This window comes from Apium graveolens, chromosome 1 (genome assembly GCF_009905375.1).
Source record: "Apium graveolens cultivar Ventura chromosome 1, ASM990537v1, whole genome shotgun sequence".
NCBI lineage: Eukaryota > Viridiplantae > Streptophyta > Magnoliopsida > Apiales > Apiaceae > Apium > Apium graveolens.
Genome location: NC_133647.1, coordinates 187,494,997 through 187,515,472, shown reverse-complemented (window position 1 = coordinate 187,515,472; position 20,476 = coordinate 187,494,997). Strand labels below are relative to the sequence as shown.

At 34.6% G+C, this 20,476-nt stretch overlaps 4 protein-coding genes across 4 annotated transcripts; 2 read left to right on the top strand and 2 right to left on the bottom strand.

Moving 5' to 3' along the window:
• Nucleotides 1-1,582: 1,582 nt before the first annotated feature.
• On the bottom strand, nt 1,583-10,861 carry LOC141673468 (alpha-1,4 glucan phosphorylase L-2 isozyme, chloroplastic/amyloplastic-like). The gene is made up of 15 exons (XM_074480220.1): nt 10,553-10,861; nt 9,322-9,560; nt 9,130-9,231; nt 8,533-8,709; nt 8,095-8,370; nt 7,541-7,812; nt 7,203-7,320; nt 6,374-6,766; nt 6,091-6,243; nt 5,767-5,895; nt 4,184-4,420; nt 3,694-3,770; nt 2,741-2,927; nt 2,357-2,554; nt 1,583-2,084 (listed from the first exon to the last, which is right to left on the bottom strand). Exons 1-15 carry the CDS (start codon nt 10,752-10,754, stop codon nt 1,968-1,970), a joined length of 2,877 nt encoding a protein of 958 aa, XP_074336321.1. The 5' UTR covers nt 10,755-10,861; the 3' UTR covers nt 1,583-1,967.
• Nucleotides 10,862-12,041: 1,180 nt separating this feature from the next.
• Nucleotides 12,042-17,300, bottom strand: LOC141673458 (pentatricopeptide repeat-containing protein At2g03380, mitochondrial). The gene is made up of 2 exons (XM_074480209.1): nt 13,967-17,300; nt 12,042-12,191 (listed from the first exon to the last, which is right to left on the bottom strand). The coding sequence occupies exon 1, from the start codon at nt 17,191-17,193 to the stop codon at nt 15,064-15,066; it is 2,130 nt and encodes a 709-aa protein (XP_074336310.1). The 5' UTR covers nt 17,194-17,300; the 3' UTR covers nt 12,042-12,191; nt 13,967-15,063.
• LOC141673463 (uncharacterized) lies at nt 12,437-13,937 on the top strand. Its single transcript, XM_074480214.1, has 4 exons — nt 12,437-12,662; nt 12,756-13,041; nt 13,360-13,441; nt 13,525-13,937. Exons 1-4 carry the CDS (start codon nt 12,470-12,472, stop codon nt 13,714-13,716), a joined length of 753 nt encoding a protein of 250 aa, XP_074336315.1. The 5' UTR covers nt 12,437-12,469; the 3' UTR covers nt 13,717-13,937.
• A 2,289-nt stretch (nt 17,301-19,589) lies between the features above and the next one.
• LOC141713456 (uncharacterized) lies at nt 19,590-20,417 on the top strand. Its single transcript, XM_074516889.1, has one exon. It carries the CDS (start codon nt 19,590-19,592, stop codon nt 20,415-20,417), a length of 828 nt encoding a protein of 275 aa, XP_074372990.1.
• Nucleotides 20,418-20,476: the final 59 nt, after the last annotated feature.

Sequence of the window (20,476 nt, the reverse complement as noted above, 5' to 3'; positions counted from 1 at the left end):
CTTAAGCTTTTCTAACTTTACTCTCTTTTACTTGCCTTTGTATCAAAGAATCACTCCACTGGAGAAGAACTGGCCAACCCTTCATTTCACACTATGCATATATATATATATATATATATATATAAGCAGTCCTTCTATATGCATATTATTGTTATTGTTGTGTTCAGAAAATGGACCACTTGAGGAAAAGTTGTGTGGCTTTTTCTTAGAGCCTTCCACTTGTTTCTATAACTAGTAGTGAAATTGATATGTATATACTCACACTTCTTCCGGAATGAGATCTTGTAATTCAGAAAAGTAGTACTACGAGATTTGACAGTTTGTTATTCCGGTGGTGGTGAATATTGTTCTTTTACATGGTAACATCATTTTTCACGAGAAAAAAGGGTGTTTGAGATCATCGGATTTTAATCCGGTTAACGGGAATGTCAATGAGGTTCTAATACATTTTTGTCTCAGAACCTCATTCACATTTCCGTTAATCGGATTGAAATCTCATGATTCAAAAAGGCATCAAGATATTGATAGTTCGAGAGATTGGATACGAGACATGAGACTCCTTAAGAGCTAGAAGCGATTAGTTACATTATGTGCTAATTTGGTTCAAACATTCCTTGGATACTGTACGGATAATTATGGAATTCAAGCAAAAATAATTGGTCCCATGCGGGCTAATGCATGCATCTACAAATGATTGGCTTCCCTACTCCAATGATTGAATCAACTCACTGAATAGGAGAGGAGATATTTTGGTTATGAAAACTTGCTTGCAAAATGATTCATGGAAGGAGATCGTACCACTAATTGGAAAAACATAACATAAAATAACACACCAGAAGTGTAGGTCTGGTCTGGTAGTTGCAGAAAATAAAGAATCTACAAACATTATTTTAAACTCCGTCTAAATAAAATGTTGACACTTGATAACACTTGATAAGCTTACCAATTCAAGATGTGGAAGTTTTTTTTTATTCCTTTAGCAATTTTCGGGGTCAAATATCTACAAATTACAATAAAAGTACCCAACAAGCCATTTTCCAGTTCTCGCTCTCACCCCTACTGGAAAAATCTAGTGACTGGACGAAACTTTGATATGGGACAAAATCAGAAATTTTTATTATCATTGTAGTTTAAACGATACCAACTTGCTACAATTTGAAATGGGGAGATTACAAGGAATTAACAGTGTAAGAGGGGTTGAAGACAAGAGGATGATATTTATAGAAGTTGACATGATTACCCACTTTAATCTTTATGGTGATGATCACTGGGAAAGAGATGTTTCAAGATGGGAGAAGCCTAAGTTGGGGTCACCTAGAAATCAAATGGTGATGCCTGTCTAAATGGTATCGAACAAGTAGGTTTTCCTGACATTACAGGTTTAAGCAAAGATTCCAATGGCGGAATATGGATTAAATATACATGGGGAGGCATAGGATGGGCACAATTCCAACAAGCTAAGCTACTAGTTATTCTATGGCCTACAAATAGGATGACAGATTCGCAGACCACGAGTAACATCAAAACCAAATTACTTGAAAACAAGAGACAAGATTTTTAAACAGCAAAGGAAGACCACCAGTTCTATAACCCATGTGATGATGATATTAAAAGCCAAGCATTTACAAATTGTCATAGTTCTCCCGACTATACTGTTTAACCGAGTCTATATCATACAAGAACAAACAAAGAGCACCCAGGCACATGAAGAAGAAAAAGTGCCACAAGAAGGGAGAATATTAATCCACTTGCAAAAATGAAGTGCTAAAAATTATTTTACATAGACTATTGAGACATCAGTTGGCAATTTTGGTTGTTTCTGAGCTCAAAATTTTGCTTTAAAGGCGGAACACTGAAATATGGCCCTTGTCATAGTCTCAATTACAATATGAAACCATGAAACATGAATGAATGGATGGTCATAAAAGAGGTACTCGATACCAGCCAAAGAAATATTACCGCCACCTCTATTGTAAAGCAACAGGTTCAATCATCCATATGTCTCTGGCATACTGGTGAATTGTTCTATCACTGCTAAACTTGAAAGAACCAGCGGTGTTCAGGATTGACATTTTAGTCCATTTCTGCACAGAAATATCAAAATATAATGTTAGGTTCAGTAATTAATCATTCTTTGCATTTTTTGCTGTGACCTCTATCAAGATCTAGAAAGCACTACAAAATTGTACTTAAATATGTTGGAAAAGTGAGACTTGGCTTGGCACTTTTACTGATCAAGTGGTTCTGGCCTTAAAGTGGTTAATGAGGGAAACATGATAATTTTATGTGCTTCCTATATAATTCTTTCGCGGTTAAATAGTAGGATATATGGGTCAATTTAGCAAACAATACTTACTTTCTGATCTCGGTATGCCTCATCAACCTGCTCTTGGCACTCAATATAACTAGGGAAATCCTTCCCAACTAGGAAGTAATCAGCACGGCCATAGCCTTCGTTTCCCTCCAAGGATCCCATTAGTTCATCATAGTTGGTACCAAAGACACCACTTCTGACGAATGCTTTAACTTCCTCAAATCGCGGATCTGGAACAAACTGCATCTCAAATCATCACATACAGTGACATAGTCTTAAATTGCTTCTCCGCATGAGTCAGAATAGTGGAGTGGATGTATCATTGTTCATGCATTTTAATGTCAATGCTTGGGTCACATAGTTATAGGGTCATGACTTCTTAGATGTTGTAAATTTTATACCATAATTGAAGCTTCCAAATCATACCTTTCCATCAGCTCTTTCCTTCCTTAGCTCAGCAATCTCATGAGCTTCAGCACCAAAAAGAAAAAAGTTTTCATCTCCAACCTCCTCCCTAATTTCAACATTGGCTCCATCCAAGGTTCCAATGAGAAGGCATCCATTCATTGCAAATTTCATATTGCTAGTTCCACTTGCTTCCATTCCAGCAGTGCTACAGAGAGTACAACAGTAAAATGTAAACTTGAGCAATAAAATTTTCTAATGGCAGCGACAATACTGCCAGATTCATGAGGGCAGTATCTGGAATTAGTCTTTTCAAAAAAATAGCTTGTCCGAGCTCTTTACAATCATCTAAATTAAAAAAGAAGGTTGAAGAACCTTTGTTACATGAAATATGAAATTATCCTAAGACGCGGGAAATAATTTTGGGCGAAAATTTATATCCAAAAAAATGTTTTGTCACACTGAGATTAATGTGTTCATCATACAGAAAGCGTGCAGAAGTGAGCGTTTATTATCTAGTAGTTTCGAGAATATTTTTCACTTGTTGGAAAGTATAAATCTCTTATAATACTCTATCAGGGAACCGGTAAACTTGAAGGGACGTATGACTAAAACATTTTCAGAAAATCTCCCTTTTGAAAGAGCATTTTTTGTGTAATGGCAACGGATGATAGCCTCTGTACTGCTATGAGTAAAAATATGGTGTGTTTATCATGCCCTCCCCAGAACCTACTTCAGACATGGACGTCCCACTTCAGAGTGGGATATACTGGATTTGTTTGGTTTGATATCAACAAATGACCCGTATATATAGATTAGATGAAGGAGTTCAGTTGAGAGCACCACCTAGAATGATTGCATAAAATGATGTATAATTAGTGTATCTTAGATTTGTAAACTAAATTTTGCAGATTTTGTCAATGCCAAGATTCCAGTTTTATGCTAGGTGATAAGAACTACCAAACATCAATTACCTTATATGTTGGGACAGCTCGCTGCCAGGAATAAGCACCTCCGCAACACTGACATTGTAATCTGGGACAAAAATAACCTAACAAGCAATAAATGAACTCTGATGAGGCTCCAATACATTGTTCATCATAGCACTAAACACATTGTGTTAGAGATATCCTTGTGAGCTTCATCATTTATTTACAACATTAGCAAATATTCCTAACACAAATGTATCTTAAAAGTTGGAAGAACAGAATTTGCTCCATCAATCCAATAAAATGTGAGAGGACCTTTAAACTCCAATAAACAATATCCCACAGCATGTGTAATGACCAATGCCAATGCCTGAAATATTGACATTTGAGTGCTTTCTTACTGTGGCTTAAGATACATGACATGAGCACGATTTTAGTTTCTTTCATAATCCACGAAAGTTAAGAAGATTTATAAATAGCGAAAAGATACCCAGTTTTTCGCCAAAACCATCCTTATATACGAATCAAGCCTTACCTTTAAAAGATCACCAATTTCAGCATCATGGTTTATAATTGCCCCAACATCTGTGATGAATTTCACAATTCTCTTGGCTTGGACATATGTTGCAAATGCTTTTCCCCCAAATATGCACACTCTAGGAACATATTTCAATACCCTCTCTTCAGGGCTCATTTCTTTCATTTTTTTGTACCGATAAACAATTCCCAAAATATTTAATAGTTGTCGCTTGTACTCATGGATGCGCTTCACCTGAAAATGTATAATAATGCTAACCGGGTTAATATTAGGAAAAAAGAACAGAAATTTTCACCCTCAAAACCAATACAAGTGTGAGTGTGCACACATGTATGCATACCAAACCAAACACTCCTTATTTTCTGCTTGGAAGTAAGGCCTGGGGAGTGTTTGATATACGCAAATCTTACTTACTCCTAAAAGTATAAAGGTTCTTTCCTTGAAGATCCCAATATTTATAGATATTGTAGAATTTCCAAAAATGTTTAAAATCACAAACATTTACATTTTTCCCCAGGGAGTGTGAAAATGCGAAAATGTGAATAGCATCTAAGGCGTGCAATAAAAAACACTACCATTTATTATTAACAATAAGACAAAGTATGTGTGCACATAAATGTACAAGGGCTCAGCTGAAAACCAAGTTAGGGTGAAAACTGTTTAAACAAATAAATAATCACAAGTTACAGTAGTACAAAGCATCAGTCACAGAAATACAAAGCACCTGTGAGGCAATAACAGTGTTAAATCACCAAATCATAATACCATCACTTAAACTTTTAAACCTTTAAAAATAGAGGGCTGTGAGCCTGCGATAAGTTCTCAGTTTACGTATTCATTTTAATATTTGTTTAAATGCAAGCCAATACATATATTATATTTGTATAATGTTCATAAATACAGACTTAATAATGACATGCATTTTATTCTTTCATGTTGACTGCTCAAGTGGAAGATCTCTGACACCAGTGAAACTCTTAAAAGCCTCAAATTGCAGATCAAAGCTTAGCTATTATTTTGCAATAAATTTGATTCTACTAATTATCTAGTATCAGCAGCTTTGGTTAATGACAGGACATATACAAATTTGATGAGTATCATAAAACAGAATGATGCAGCACTTGCTTCAAGATCTACAATTGTTTTATCAATTTGTTTGCCTATACCCGTCTTTTGTTTAGTGGTGGTTTTGTCAGTATTATGTGTAAAGAAATATTGCCTCCCAACCAGAACCTTGTTTCTTTTTCCCTAACACTCAGTTTGCTTTTAAGGAAAATTTAACTTTAAATTGTTATCCCACCAGGACGGGGACAAGTACTTCCACTACATTAACAGGAAAACTTCAATATCATGCTATTTTTTTTGGCATGGTTATTTAGAGAAACTCAAGAACTCACACAGTCACACACACATGCCGCTAATGAGGCCGAATTCTCGATCTTTTTTCCCGAGAGAAGAGGACAAGAGGTGTATCCACAAGGTTACAATGCTAGGGATACTATAATACTGACTTCTCCTATATGTACTTTATGTTCAACTCATAGTGTTAATGATGAAACAATTTTATGAGAAGGAATGACCTGAATGTCAAACATTGCTTCAGGACTGACGACATATCCCGTTTTATCTTTAATGAAGGATACAACGGTCTCTTTAGCTATTTGTTTTGCTTCCTTCCATTCAGATTGCAGCTCGTCATTATCTGCAAACTGTAGAAAATTTACATATTTAACCTGAGTTCAGATGTAATTATTACTAAAGTAAAGATCAATCATTAACATAACCCAAGTCACAACAGACAAGCATGCTGCAGTTTGCACCAAATCATGGAAAAGAATCTGCAAGAAAAGATGAATGCTCTATCCATAAGGGTCAAGAGATATAATTATGGGAATGAAGAGTACCTTTTTAAGTTCTACCAATTTGTCTGTATTTAACACCCAGTCTTCAGTTCCTATCCACTTGGTTATGATTTTACTTAGCTCTGGATTGCAAAAACGTATCCATCTTCTTGGTGTGACCCCATTAGTCTTGTTCTGGAATTTTTCAGGCCACAACTGTAATAAGAACATCAGTACAGTTATCAGAAAGCATTATCAAAATGTCCACAATTTCAGCCTGTATCCATCCCACTAAGGCTGTAGACTGCAAGCTAGCAAGGTAGTAATATTCAACTAACCTAGTTACCTTATAAAATTCATTAAACACTTCTTTCTTTACTATCTCACTGTGAATTTCAGCAACCCCGTTCACTGCATGCCCGGAGACAACACATAAGTTTGCCATTCGAACCAGCTTTGGCAGTTCCATATCTGGCTCATTTGTTACCTTTACCTTCTTATCAGTATCACTTATGTCTAGGTCCTGTCCTTCAGATTCAACTTCTTTGTTAGTAAGTTCTACTACAGAAATTTCACCATCTGCCTCCGGAGTAACTGCAGTGCTTTCTTCAGGTTTAACAAGCAATTCTAAGATGGATGAAGGTAGTTCAATATTATCCAAAATTCTCATTTCTTTAAATTTTTCTTGCAGCAATTCAAGATCCTCAGTGCCGTACTTAAAAATTATGGTATCAATCAGCTGCAAAATTCATCAAACTATAAGGATAGTAGAGTTGAGTTAACATTTCTAAATTTTATAAGTTAATGGATGTATGCATGCGATGGAAAGAGAAAATATCATGAATGTCAACAACAACCTCAACTGCAAAGGTACAGGCTACTACCTTCTCATAATTATGTTATGTTTGCTCTTCTGAAAAGGAATATTGGTGGGAATGGAATAGAAAGTTTTAGTTGGAAAAGAAGGATAAAGCTAATGAAAGCAGTTGATTGTGAATATAATGATATAAGTTAGATAAAAGAATGAACATTTACTTTTAAATTGGAAGAAATGAAGCTTAGTTAAAAAATGTGGAATGGGTATTATGCATAACCGTCAACAAAGTAGCCTCTATCTATTTCCATGCATTTCATTACAGCCAACCAAATTGACAAATTACTGTATTTAGATTTACCTCCTTGTCAATCAGTTTTATAATCTCAATATGTCTAGGAAGCAATTCTTGCAGAAGGTTTAAACTCCATTTCTCTAAAGCCTCGGGTAGGACAGTGTGATTTGTATATGCTACAGTCCTGGAAGAAGTGGAACAGACTAAGAGAAATCTGTAGGATCAAAACTTGGCAATACATTTTGAAGAGAAAAGCTGACTACACTGCACAGACCTACTTGTGAAAACATTTCTTATTGGGGGGCGAGGAGCTTTACAAGTACATTAATATAAACATGATGAAAACGAATTCCCATAAAACTAAATGCCAGTAACTGTGTTAATATGCAACATCATGAAGGTACCTTTGGGTGATATTCCAAGCTTCCTTCCAGCTCAGTCCTTTCAAATCCATTAAAATTCTTATCAGCTCAGGTATGCAGAGTGTGGGGTGAGTATCATTCATTTGTACTGCAACCTTATCAGCAAAAGTATCCCAGTTAATTGCCGACCCTGATCTCCTTTCGAACTGAGCAATAATGTCTTGAAGAGAAGCAGAGCATAACGTATATTGCTGCTTTAATCTAAGAGTCTTCCCTTCATGTGATTCATCACCAGGATATAACACGTAGCATATCTGGTCAAAACATAGCTCCTCAATACTCGTAAAAATGGCAGTGAAGGATGAAAATTTTCAATGTTTATTGTATAGACTTATGAAATTTAAGAGGCTGTCAAGTGCCTAACCACTAATTTAGATGTAAAGCACAGAGAATCTAAGTGACTGAGCATACTCTATCTAATCTACAGAATTAATGCACATGCCCCAAATATTTTCTAGTGCATGTACTTGCAAAAATAAATGCAAATTTGCAAACAAAAGAAATGATTACTGCAATTAGATATCAATTAAACAAACCTTTTCAGCCTTTTTAAGAGCCTCGTATGCTCTAGCATGATCACCGGCATTATAAGCATTTAAGTCGAACTCTGATGAAGCGACTTTTGTTGACCATAGTCGAAGGTTAATGGTTGTTTTGGTTTTATATCCTGGTATAGGAACATCATAAGCAACAGCAGTTATATCTTCTCCCCCAACCCATTCTTTCTTTCCATCAGGTCCGGAAATGACTTCCCCGTAGAACTTTACAGGATAAGATACATCATTTCTTACAATCTCCCAGGGACTGCCCATCTGATAAGGATACTTTAGTGAATCAGGCCATGAAGTATAACATAGTTCTTTCTCTTCTCTAAGGTTTATGTGCATATGTTTCTTTAAGAAGTGTCAGTTTAAAATTTAACCGGATAAGCATGTTTAAAAAGATTTACACTAAAAGGAAATAAATTTTATCACCTCAAGCCAGCTTTCTGCAACTTCTTCTTGTCCGTCTTTTGTGATGAGCTGTTTGAATAGTCCATATCTATATCTAAGACCATAACCCCATGCAGGGTAATTCAGTGTGGCCAAGGAATCCAAAAAACAGGATGCAAGCCGTCCTAAACCCCCATTTCCGAGTGCTGCATCTGGTTCCTAATATTATTAGCTGAAGATTAATGTCTGCTCACCAAAAAAAGGCGTGAAAAAGTGATTCTTAATATATTTTTCACAGCTTAAAGAGTATTTTGAGTGAACCATGTATAATAAGTACTATGCAATATGAAGGTTGATTAATCATGACAAACTAGACTGTTCATTGTAAAGATTAAAATTCCATTCAAACGAGATTTGCTTAAGCAAATGCATTGGCTTGGTGAAGATTCATTAACTTCTTAAAATTGCACAAATCTATGATACAATATACTGCGAACAATTTTTATATGGTTCAAAAAATTTTGTTTTGAAAGTGAACGCAGGACCGCTACTAGTATTGTGCAACCAAATAAGAGAACAGAAAGTGACAGAAGTTATATATAACAATAAATATTATCTGATGATCTAGAAGCATCTTACCTGTCTTGCTACATCTTCTAAATTATGTCCAAGCTTTGTCAAAGCCTCCGCATATGCCCCTGAGAGCTCTAAATTTCCTATAGAATTAAGCAATGCTCTACCCTGGAACAACCAACACGCACAAATCAGAATACACTATACTAGATTTGTATTCCAGTCAAGCTAACCAGATATTTTAAGATCTAGACGCACCTGAAGAAACTCCATAGACAAATAATATGCCTGCTTTACATTAATCTTCTCATAGTACTTAAATGTGGCATTCCAATTTATGATAAGCATATCGCGGACACTTTCTGCAGTTGCGTAAAATGCCTTGGGAAGCTCAAACTTTTCTGGAGCGAATGACGGTGTCATTTCTGCATGATACTTGATGCTTGATGAAACAGATGCAGAATCTGGAACAAGTACATCCAAAGCATCTCCAATACCTAATTCAGCAGAAACACAATTTAGAACTATAATTTGCTGCTCAAAGACTTGATAAAATCGAGAATCAGACTATGGCACTATACAGTCTTTAGCTACAAATATACACATATTATGGATGTTTAAAATACTCGAATAAATTAATAATGGTTTAAGATATAAACACAATGAATCTATCTAAAGCACGTCCACTGCCTAAATTCAGCAGAGACACAAACTAGGAATGTAATTTGCTGCTCCAAGTTTTGATAAAACTGAAAACCATTATAGTTTTTAGCTACAGAAAACCATCATTATGTAAACAACTCGATGTGTCCCCTTAAATTTTGATTCCATGAGACATCCATACACATTACTTGATCAGATCAAAAATGATTTCAATATTTACACAGGTTAATATCTAAATACAAATTAGAACCTCACAGTCACGAAGGAATTGCTTCATTTGACATTTTCAAGACAAGATTCAAAAACACAAACAATTGAGAAACCAAAAAAAATTGCTACTAAAAACAGAGAGTTCAGCTACAAAATTATTCTCGGTATATCAACAATTAACACTGTCGCCTTAAACATCAATATTCCACATTCTCGGATCATAATAACAATAATATTTCAATATATATATAAAACGAAAATAATCAACTTGCATTGTAAAAGTTCACAGTCGTAAAATTACTATTTGATTCGACATTTTCAAATATAGATCAAAAAGCACAAAAAACTGAGAAATCAAATTCACGACAAATTGATCTATATATCTCAGTATATCTCAATTTCACGACAACTTAAATTACGAATGCTCAAATCACTTGATCATGCTAACAATAGTTTCACATACACAGTAGATTCAAGTACATTGTTAAAATTCATTGACATGCACTAATTGATCTAATTCGACATGTTGAAAAAGATAACGAAAAACACAAACATTTTAAAATTAAGTAAATCAATTACGAACTCGAAAAAAAGAGCTGAGATCATGCATATTTACCGTCTTGAGTGGAAGTTTGGTGCAGTTTCTGATACGGATTAGTGAGAACATTACTGATCACGAAGCTTCTAGAAGAAGCAGTATTAGAATACCGAAAATACTTACGTAAATTGAAATGACTTGTTCTAGTAGTGGTGAAGTTGAAGTGTGTAAAAATGTGTGTGGAATTTGATGTGTTTGTTGGAGCAGAGAATGGTGCCATGGAAATGAGTGTGTGTGTAGGTTTGAGATGATGATTATGGGTATGGGGATGAGAAGAGAGATCAGTGAGTGTTGTCTGTCTTCTTCTTATCCACTTTTGCTGCAACAAATGTGTATTTCTACTACACTTTCACTTTTTTAGGTGGACAGAAAATATCTTGCTGTTTGTTCACGTTTCAAAAGATTAATAAACGTGCAATCGTGCATAACCGTAGAAAAACTTTTACTCGCTCGCTCGTTTTACGCTATTTTTCGACACGATTTTTAATATTAATTTAAAATATAATTTCATAATATTTCTTTAAAAAAAACATCTGAATAAAAGTTTTATATTTAAATTTTTATTTAAAAAAAAATAAAAAAAAACATTATAAAACTATACTTTATATAAGTCTCGAAATACGTGTAAATAGTGAACGTAAACGTCCCGGTGGACGGAGGGTGTATAAAATATCGTACTTAATTCAATTTTTCTGTGGTATTCTCGTGCGCGCATAATAATTCCTAAATTTCATATATTTAATTACATCAGACTGGCTCCTAATTTTTAAAAATGGTGAACTCCCTGTATATATAAAATTTTCACCAATCAAAATGAGTCGATTTTACTAGAAAAATCCTTTTTAGTTATCCATGTTTACTATAAATTTTTTTAGAATTTTTCCTTATTAGTAAGTGGTTAAGTATCTGACTTATTTTGTTGTGAGCGATGCAGGTTATCCCAAATTCGTTCCTAAAATTTGTATCGATTGACATGGCATGATATTTGTTTCATTTTAATTTATCGACACGTGAACATACGCCGGTCTCGTTTTATTATAAGAAATTTACGACCCTTTTATATCAGCATTTAGGAATGGTACCATTTTGTATAATCTAACATTTCTCTTTTGTTATATATCATAACTCATAAATGATATATTTTAGTTATATTTGTCGGATGGTACAGATTTTTGAAATGCAATAGGATATATAATTTTAGTCTAATTGTTCGGATTATATTTATATATTTTAAATCATATTATCTCAAAGTATTATATTTTCAAGTAAGCTAGCTAAAATGCAAAAAGTTGATCACCTGGGCATGTTTGGAACTTGGAAGATACACTTTCGAATTGGCGAAAGGTTACTTTATTTTACGAACATTTCACGTGAATGCGTCGTTTTCCGTTTTGTCCTATTGGCAAGTTGAGTGATGCATATTTTTTGGTTGGGCCTGGAAAAGACAGAAAACAGTTTGGGCTAATGAATACTACTTTGGGTTGAGCCCAATTAATACTACTTATGATTACAATAATTACTTAAAAAGGCCCACTTGGCAAAGAAATGTGATATTTCCTTCTTCTTTTTTTGCTAAATATCTTTTGTAAAGATTACCACTCCCCTCATGGCTAAGAAAATTCATCAACTTTAGAACTTCATTTTAACATATCATAACCTGAAGAAAAGGGATACATAAAGATCATGTTAAAAGCTGACAATTAGTACAATAAAAAGTTAAGCATAATTCCAAAGAAAGAATGTTTAATTTCCTTCATTCTCTTATAATGCAATTAAGATGGCCTCACATGCAAATTAAGCATATTTCATCCTATGTGCCACTCAAAGTTCAACTTATATTCTGTCATCTAGCCTCATAAGCCTATTTTATTCCCCTATACTTCCTATAAGTGCAGATGATTAGAGATGCTAGTTTGCAGACTAGTTTCGGGATAAATGTACTCAGATAGTGCTGAGTACCCAGCTGCTGTTGCTGCAGCTGTGTATGCCATTACTATTCAAGACTTAAGTATCGAAACTCAAAAAACAGGAAATGCTGCCTCTCGAACGTTGACAAACATCATGATCAAGTCAGAAGACAAATCGACTAAGGTCTCAAAAGCTCATGTAGAGTTAAAAGAAGTCACAGGTAAATCATTTAAGTTAAAGAGTTCATTTATGTGATCTAGAATATTATTGTCATCTAAAGTGACATTATTTGTGGTCAACTATTACATTTCAGGTGAAGTTACTGATAAGAAGATTCCAATAACTGCAGCTACTGATGAAAATATTCAAGACAACGTCACAGTTCCAGTCCCGTCTATCAAAAGAGGTCCTACTAAAGATTCAGATCCCAAAAGGACAGGTGTTTCTACTTTATGGATAAAAAAGAATCAAACTGTTGCAGATAAGAACATATACAACATTAGCACCGGAAAAATGGATTATACATTTTCACAGCCAGATCATCAAACTATCCAGACAGACGTCTGGGAGAAAGCTGAATTGGCTAAAATAATTGAACGGTAAACACATTCATTCAAAAAAACATTTATAAGTAAAGAACAGGCCCAACAATATGTAACTGGTTGCTAATGATATAAAATCAGCGAGGTGTTACAAAAAATCAACCAGCCAAGCATTTGGAGTTGTGATGTTCTATAATTTGCTATATTTTTTTCTATATTTTGCTATATTTTTTTCTATAGTTGTTGATTCGTCGATATTTTATTATACTTATTTACTTTTTAAATCTGAAGAAGTATGTAAGAATAGGAAGTTTAGAGGTGTGAATCTCCGTCTGGCCCGAGGAAACCTTTGCATGCTAACAACTAAATTTTTAGGTACGAAGTGTTGAACGAGACAATTCTCCAGTGGGAGAGCAAGGAGAAAACAGCAGCCAAACGCAAGCTGGATAAAAAAGAGGTTCAGCTTTTAAATCTTTTTATTCTCAAATAAAATTGCAAGGATAATGATTTTTAGAAGCTCACAACCTACTTAAACTACAGAGTGAACTGGAGAAGAAACGAGCTAAAGCAATGCAGCATTATCGCACAAAAGTGGCCATGATTGATCAGATCGCAGGGGGAGCACGAACTAAGGCAGAGGAAAATCGACGACATGAAGAGGATCAGGTGAAAGAGAAGGCATATAAAATCCGAACAACGGGGAAATATCCAACCTCGTGCTTCTGCTTCTGAATGTCATGAGAAACACTCCTAACAGGTCTAAGGGAACCAGTCTGCAGTAAACATATTGTACTTGTCTGAGAATTATTTATGTTATCTGTTACAATATAAAAATAATGACTTATCATCTAATGATTCTTGAATTGTAACATTTCATTCAGCCAAATTATCACTTAATTCATTTTAATTTTGTAAAAACAAAACAAAAGTATAAAAGTTCTGATATTAGCAGTTGATAATCTAATCAATGAGGGGTACAAACCTGTAATGGTTTCCGTGGAAGCACATTTGTCTTTTGCGATGTCTAGATCTGGAACGGTTTCTGTTTCATGTAGTAAAGGTAGTCCAAAGCTTGCTTCATTATGATATTCAATAGTTTCTGAAGAAATGCCTCTGACCAATTAATTCATTGAGAATTAACATACTGCAGTCAGAATTGTCAGATCATTTTGCTATCCTTGATGAATTTGTTATGCAGGCATGATCTCAAAGTGAATGGAGGAAAGGGCACTATCATGGACCCCAGAACGAAGTATGCGTATCAACCAACTTAGCTATCTTGTTCAAGCAAAACCCATGTCTAATATTTGTTTCAATCGTTAAACTATAAATCATAGGCAGTTGACAGCATTGGTGCCACCTCCACATCTTATGAACCTTGTAATCCAGGTTGGAGAAAATATTCTTTTTCCCATTGTGAAGATCAAGCAAAAGGATCGTCAATAAAAAACAATATTAAGCTTTCTAATTGGTCAGGTCTTTTCCAGACTGTTTTTTGCTGGTACTGTCTATATATTTTTTATGAAGGTCAGTGCAATATTGAAATTTCAGCTATAAATTTTCTTTGACGTGAATGGGGAAAGATCAGAAGATAACTGTAGACTATTTCAACTCTTTATATATATTCCTGGTTATAACTTGATTGTACCAATGTTTATATCAATGACAAGACTGCTACAAGTCTCCAACCTTTGCTGTTTGGCAGAAAACCGGTCTATATATTTCTCCCACCTTTACCCCCTTCTATACACCAGTAATCTAGCTCTTAAACCAGAACTTACCGGCTTTGTCAGACCCATTCCATGTACAAAATTGTAGAATTCTTGAAGCTGATCACAGATTGAGTTGTACGGAGAAAATTGGAAGCCCGGTCTAGATTCCCTAGACTGAAGAGGCATTCTAATGAAAGCTCTTAAGAGATGTCGCTTTCGCTTTCGTATCTTAAGTATCGATAAGATAACCAAATCAAAGACTTGGACAAAAATATGATGCAAGTTTTAACGGGGTGCCATTGTATATCTTGAGTATCCATGTGGCAACCAGACTTAAAATATGTAGCGAAGAGTATCGATTTAACTTTTAAGCTTGAGATGCTAATCTTAGAGGGGGAAGCTCACTTCTAAAATTCTGCATATCTACTAAGCTTAAAGCAGGGGACTTGTTCAAATCTTTTGACTTCATCAACTCTCTTACCTGATAGGCCTGACTCCATCTTCCATCTGAAGCATATAACTTTGACATAAGCACGTAGTAACTAGCTTCATTTGGATTCAGCTCCAGCAATCTTCCTAAAGCCAACTCTCCAAGGTTATACCCTGAATGGAGATTGCATCCATGAAGAAACGCTCCGAGCACAGTGACATCAGGTTGGATTGGCATTTTCTCGATGAAATCCTGGGCTTCTTCAAGTCTTCCAGCCCGAGATAGTAAATCAACCATGCAAACATAATGTTCCATGGATGGTTTAAAGTTGTATTTCTGGCACATCAAACTGAAATACCTCTTCCCTTCGTCAACCATCCCTGCATGGCTACAGGCAGACAATACAGTAGTGAAAGTGATACCATTGGGCTCCATTTCTTCTTTCAGCATATCATTGAAAAGAGTAAGGGACCCACTACAATCTCCTTGCATTCCATAACCACCAATCACTGCATTCCAAGTAAATTGATTTTTATCCTCCATTCCGTCAAATATTAGACGAGCAGATTCTGCATCTCCACATTTGGCATAAAAATTTAAAAGTGCAGTTCCAATGTAGACATTGTTACATGATAACAGTCCTACTTTGATGGAGTGAGCATGAAGAGCATAGCCGATGTGAAGAGCAGCCACAGAAGCACAAACTGAGAGGACAGTCACTAGTGTGACGGCATCTGGCCTCAAATCTATTAATCTCATCTGATAAAACAGTTTCAGAGCCTCATAAGCATGTCCGTTTTGTGCATACCCGGACATAATTGAGTTCCAGGTGATCACATCCTTGTTTGAAATTGTCTTAAATAAATTATTAGCATCTTCCATCATATCACATTTTGCATACATGCCCACAAGAGCACTTGACACATTTGCATCTTCCAAACCAAGCTTGAGTCCAAACCCATGCACCAATCTGCCAAACTTAGAATTGTCTGCTTGTCTACAAGCTGAAATCACAGAAGCTAGAGTTACAGAATTAGGCGAGATGTCGACCCATTTCTTGTCTGTAAACAACTTCAACGCTTGTTCAGGGTGACCTTGTTGCGTGTACCCAACAATCATTGATGTCCACGAGACAAGATCTATTATACAACACTCGTCAAATATGCCACGAGCATCACTGATGACCCCGCATTTGCTGTACATGTCAACAAGAGCAGTGACCAAATGGGAATTAAGAACAATCCCATATTTAACGATATACCCATGAACCCACTTCCCCTGGTGCAAAGCTCCTAACTTTGTACACGCCGTTACTAAACTTCCCAGAGTATACAAATTCCCTCGAACCAACCCACTTCTCATCACATTAAAAACCCTCAACCCCTGCTCAGCACAATCATTCTTTACATACGCTACAATCATCGAAGTCCAACAAATCACATCCCTATCAACAATCTCATCAAAAACTCTACGAGACGAACCAACCTCCCCACACTTAGCATACACATCCACAAGCCCATTCAACACAAAACTATCCGGACTACCCGCCTTGACAACATGACAATGCACCTTCTTCCCAGCCCCCAAATCCCTCAACTCACTACACGCCTTCAACACCATCGAAAAAACACCATTATCATTCTCCCTCACAAACCCCCTCAAACAATCATAAAACTCAATAACATCCTTATACAAATCATTATTAAAATAACACCTAATCATCCCTTTACAAGTATAAAAATCTGGGTCAGACATTTGATCAAACACTTTACGTGCACTCTTAGCTTGACCAAGCTTTCCATACATACTAACCAATCTTTCCTGATATAAACGCAAACCCGCTTCACCATTAACAATTAGAGCTGAATGGAGTCTTTGAATACTCAGTTTCTTCTTGCACAGACCTAAAAGTATAATAACTGGGTTTAAATAAATAGCTGGGGGTTCTTCAGATTCAAAAAACTGTATAGAATCTTGATGGGGTTCTGAAATTGAAGTTAAAGTTCGAATCTTTTTGCTAATTACAAGGCGAGGGAGGCTTGTGCGTAATGATTTAATCGAATTCATACTTTCATAGTGTTATATTGTTTATAATCCTTCCCGCCATATTTATTTATTTAGGAAAATATATAGTCGTTGAGCCTAATTTAGGGCGGCAAATTCGAACCCGAGAAGATCCGATTGTAGAATACAAATTTTATTAGGAGAAGGGTTGATTTAAAATATAGAATTTATAGTATCATTCTAACATGTTTGGTTGATATGATGGGCGTCAATTTGGTACAATAATTATGAATTTTATAATTAAAAAATGAAAATTGTCAAATATAATATTAAAAAATATATTCTGCTTTCTGATAATTCGACGTTGTTATTAGTTGATATATTATATTGTTAAATAAAAAAAAATATTAGTAAAAAAATACAATAAAATCCATGAGATTTTATTTAATTCATCAAAATTAATTCACTAAAATCCATCAAAATTTGCATAGAATTAAAAAATCAACATCCAATTTTTTGTGAAATTTAAACAATTCGTGATTTTACAAAATTCATTAAAATTCATAGATTATTATCAATTCGTTTAAATCTTAAATTTATGTGATCCCTAGACTTTATCAATAACACATTGGATTATGCTATATATCAAAATAGAAATGATAATATAATCTGTATGGTGCATAGAAATAAGGTAATACTGATAATTTTGTAGAAAAAAATTAAAACAGCAATATTTCATAATCTACGGCCCAAAATACGTATATATGGAAATAAAAAAAATTATCCAAAATACTGATATTTTAAAAAGAATGACCTAAAATTTCAAGATCAGAAAATAGTGATCCAGAATATCGATGAGATACGCATGTGAAAAAGAAAAATATGAATTATAATATCATGATAATTATCCCTACTTAAATTTTTAAAATTTTAAAGAGGAATACGTTGAAATGTGTATTCAATATTTTATTTTATTTTATTAACTTTTTCCGTGATTTCCAGCTTAATTGAATGAAAAGATACGTGTCTTGTGTAAAATGTGTATTCCAGTGATACTCATATTTCACATGTATATTTGGTCGATATTTAGAACTAAAATGAATTTCAAAGCTTGGATTGCTTGATTATTCTAACATGTTCACATAATTTAATTAATAAATATGATACGGATTATGTAAGTTAAACGATGATTAGTATAAGGAATCACTTGTTAAATTTATCAAAAATCTAAATTTAGATTCATAAAATAATAATTTTGTTATGAATTGATTGTTACCCCCTCAGTCCCAATTTATCTGTCCAATTTGACTTTTGTACGTAATTTAAGGTGCATTGACCGCATAATTTCGTTGATTATTTTTAAAATTTTCTTTTTATGTATAAAAATTTAAGATTTTAATATTTATTCACAAAAAAAATTGAAAAATAATCAACAGAACTATACGGTCAATGCACCTTAAGTTACGTGCAAAAGTCGAACTGGACAGATAAATTGGGACAGAGGGAGTATATTCAAAGGTTAAATAGTAAAGCTACATGTAGGAGTAGAAAACTTGCAATTCATTTAATGTATTTGTTCCCTCCCTTGGCTGTAAATAGCCACATTCAGTAAGAAGCAAAAGACACCTCGAGCATCTTCTCTGCTATTTCTCCTCCTCAGCTCTCTCCGATAAAAATATAGTAGTTCTTTTAGTAACTCTTTTATTGTGCTCTTTTATTGTTACTATAACCACTATTTTATAACACGTTATCAGTACGAAGCCATGCCTAAACTGAGAAGGTATAATTTTAATTTAAATATGCATATATATGAGTAGACGTGGTTACACCCTCTGCATATAATTTTTATATATCTATGACCGAAGTAGACGTGGTTATACCCTCTACTAATAATTTAAATGTATATGGTCGGAGTACCGCCTATTAAAATTATTTTATGGTACCATTTAATTTTGGTTAATACTGAAGTATAGTGGGAACCTTAATTTATAAATTGCATAACTATCGGATAATAACTTTTTGCCCTTAACTAAGTTATGCAGGATTGTCCACTTTAATTTATTATTGGTCGAAGATAACCTGCATACGCAGACGTCCGTATGGCGGGTGAAAATCTATTTGTCATTTTATATATAGATTTGTTTATAATATGAATGATAATAATGATTTATACAGTGATTATTGCATACTTGTTAACGCACCCGATTAAGTAGGATTTTATGTAATATTTACATTGATGAATTAAAATTTAATAATTTTCGTGTTAATTCAGATTTAGTATGACAAATATTACAAGCTTTTCGTTCGTTGCTTTGGACATTTCTGGCGATAATTATTTATCATGGGTACAAGATGTAAAGTTGCACTTGGGTTCAAATAAATTAAACGATACAATAAAGGCAGAAAATAAATCCACGACTGAAGAAAACTGTACCTCCATAATTTTTCTCTGACACCACATGCATGAAGATTTAAAATATGAGTACTTAGAAGTCGAGGATCCTTTTATTTTATGGGAAAATCTAAAGGATAATTTCGATCACCAGAAACTAGTTTATCTACCTGCAGCTGAAAATGATTGGGCTAATTTAAGAATTCAGGATTTTAAGAGCGTCCGAGCATATAGTTCTGCTTTGTTCAAAATAAGATCTAGGCTTATTATGTGTGGTGAGAAAGTTACGGAAAAAAGAAAAATCGATAAAACACTATCAATTTTTCACCCCAACAATATCAACTTAGCAGAGATGTACAGGGAGCGCAAATTTACTAAGTTCAGGGATCTTCTATCAACTATCCTCGTTGTTGAACAGAATCATGAATTGGTGATTAAGAATCATCAATCTCGTCCAACAGGATATGCCCCATTACCTGAAGTAAATAACATGTCATTCCAGCAGAATGTACGTGGAAAAGGGTATAGAGGTGGATGGGGCCAAGGGTGGTACTGTGGACGAGGTCGGAGCCACGGGCATTTTCGTCCATATAATAACTCTGGTCATTGGAAGTGGCAATCTGAATCACAGAGTAAAAGAAAGGCACCACAAGGACGAAAAACTGAAAATGCTTGCTATAGGTGCGACATGAATGGGCACTGGACACGTAATAGTCATACCCTAGATCATCTTGTTAAGTTATACCAATCTTCTCAAAAATCAAAAGAGCAAATGGTAGAAACATATTTCGCCAACAATAACATAGATGATTTTCCGAGAATCACAACTGGAGGAATAAGCATTAATGGTCCGAATGAACCTAACGAAACTCCCATATGGGAGGCTGAATATTAGTTTCATATAATTATTATAGTAGTGTGTATTGTGTGCTTTATTTTGTTTGAACTATGTAG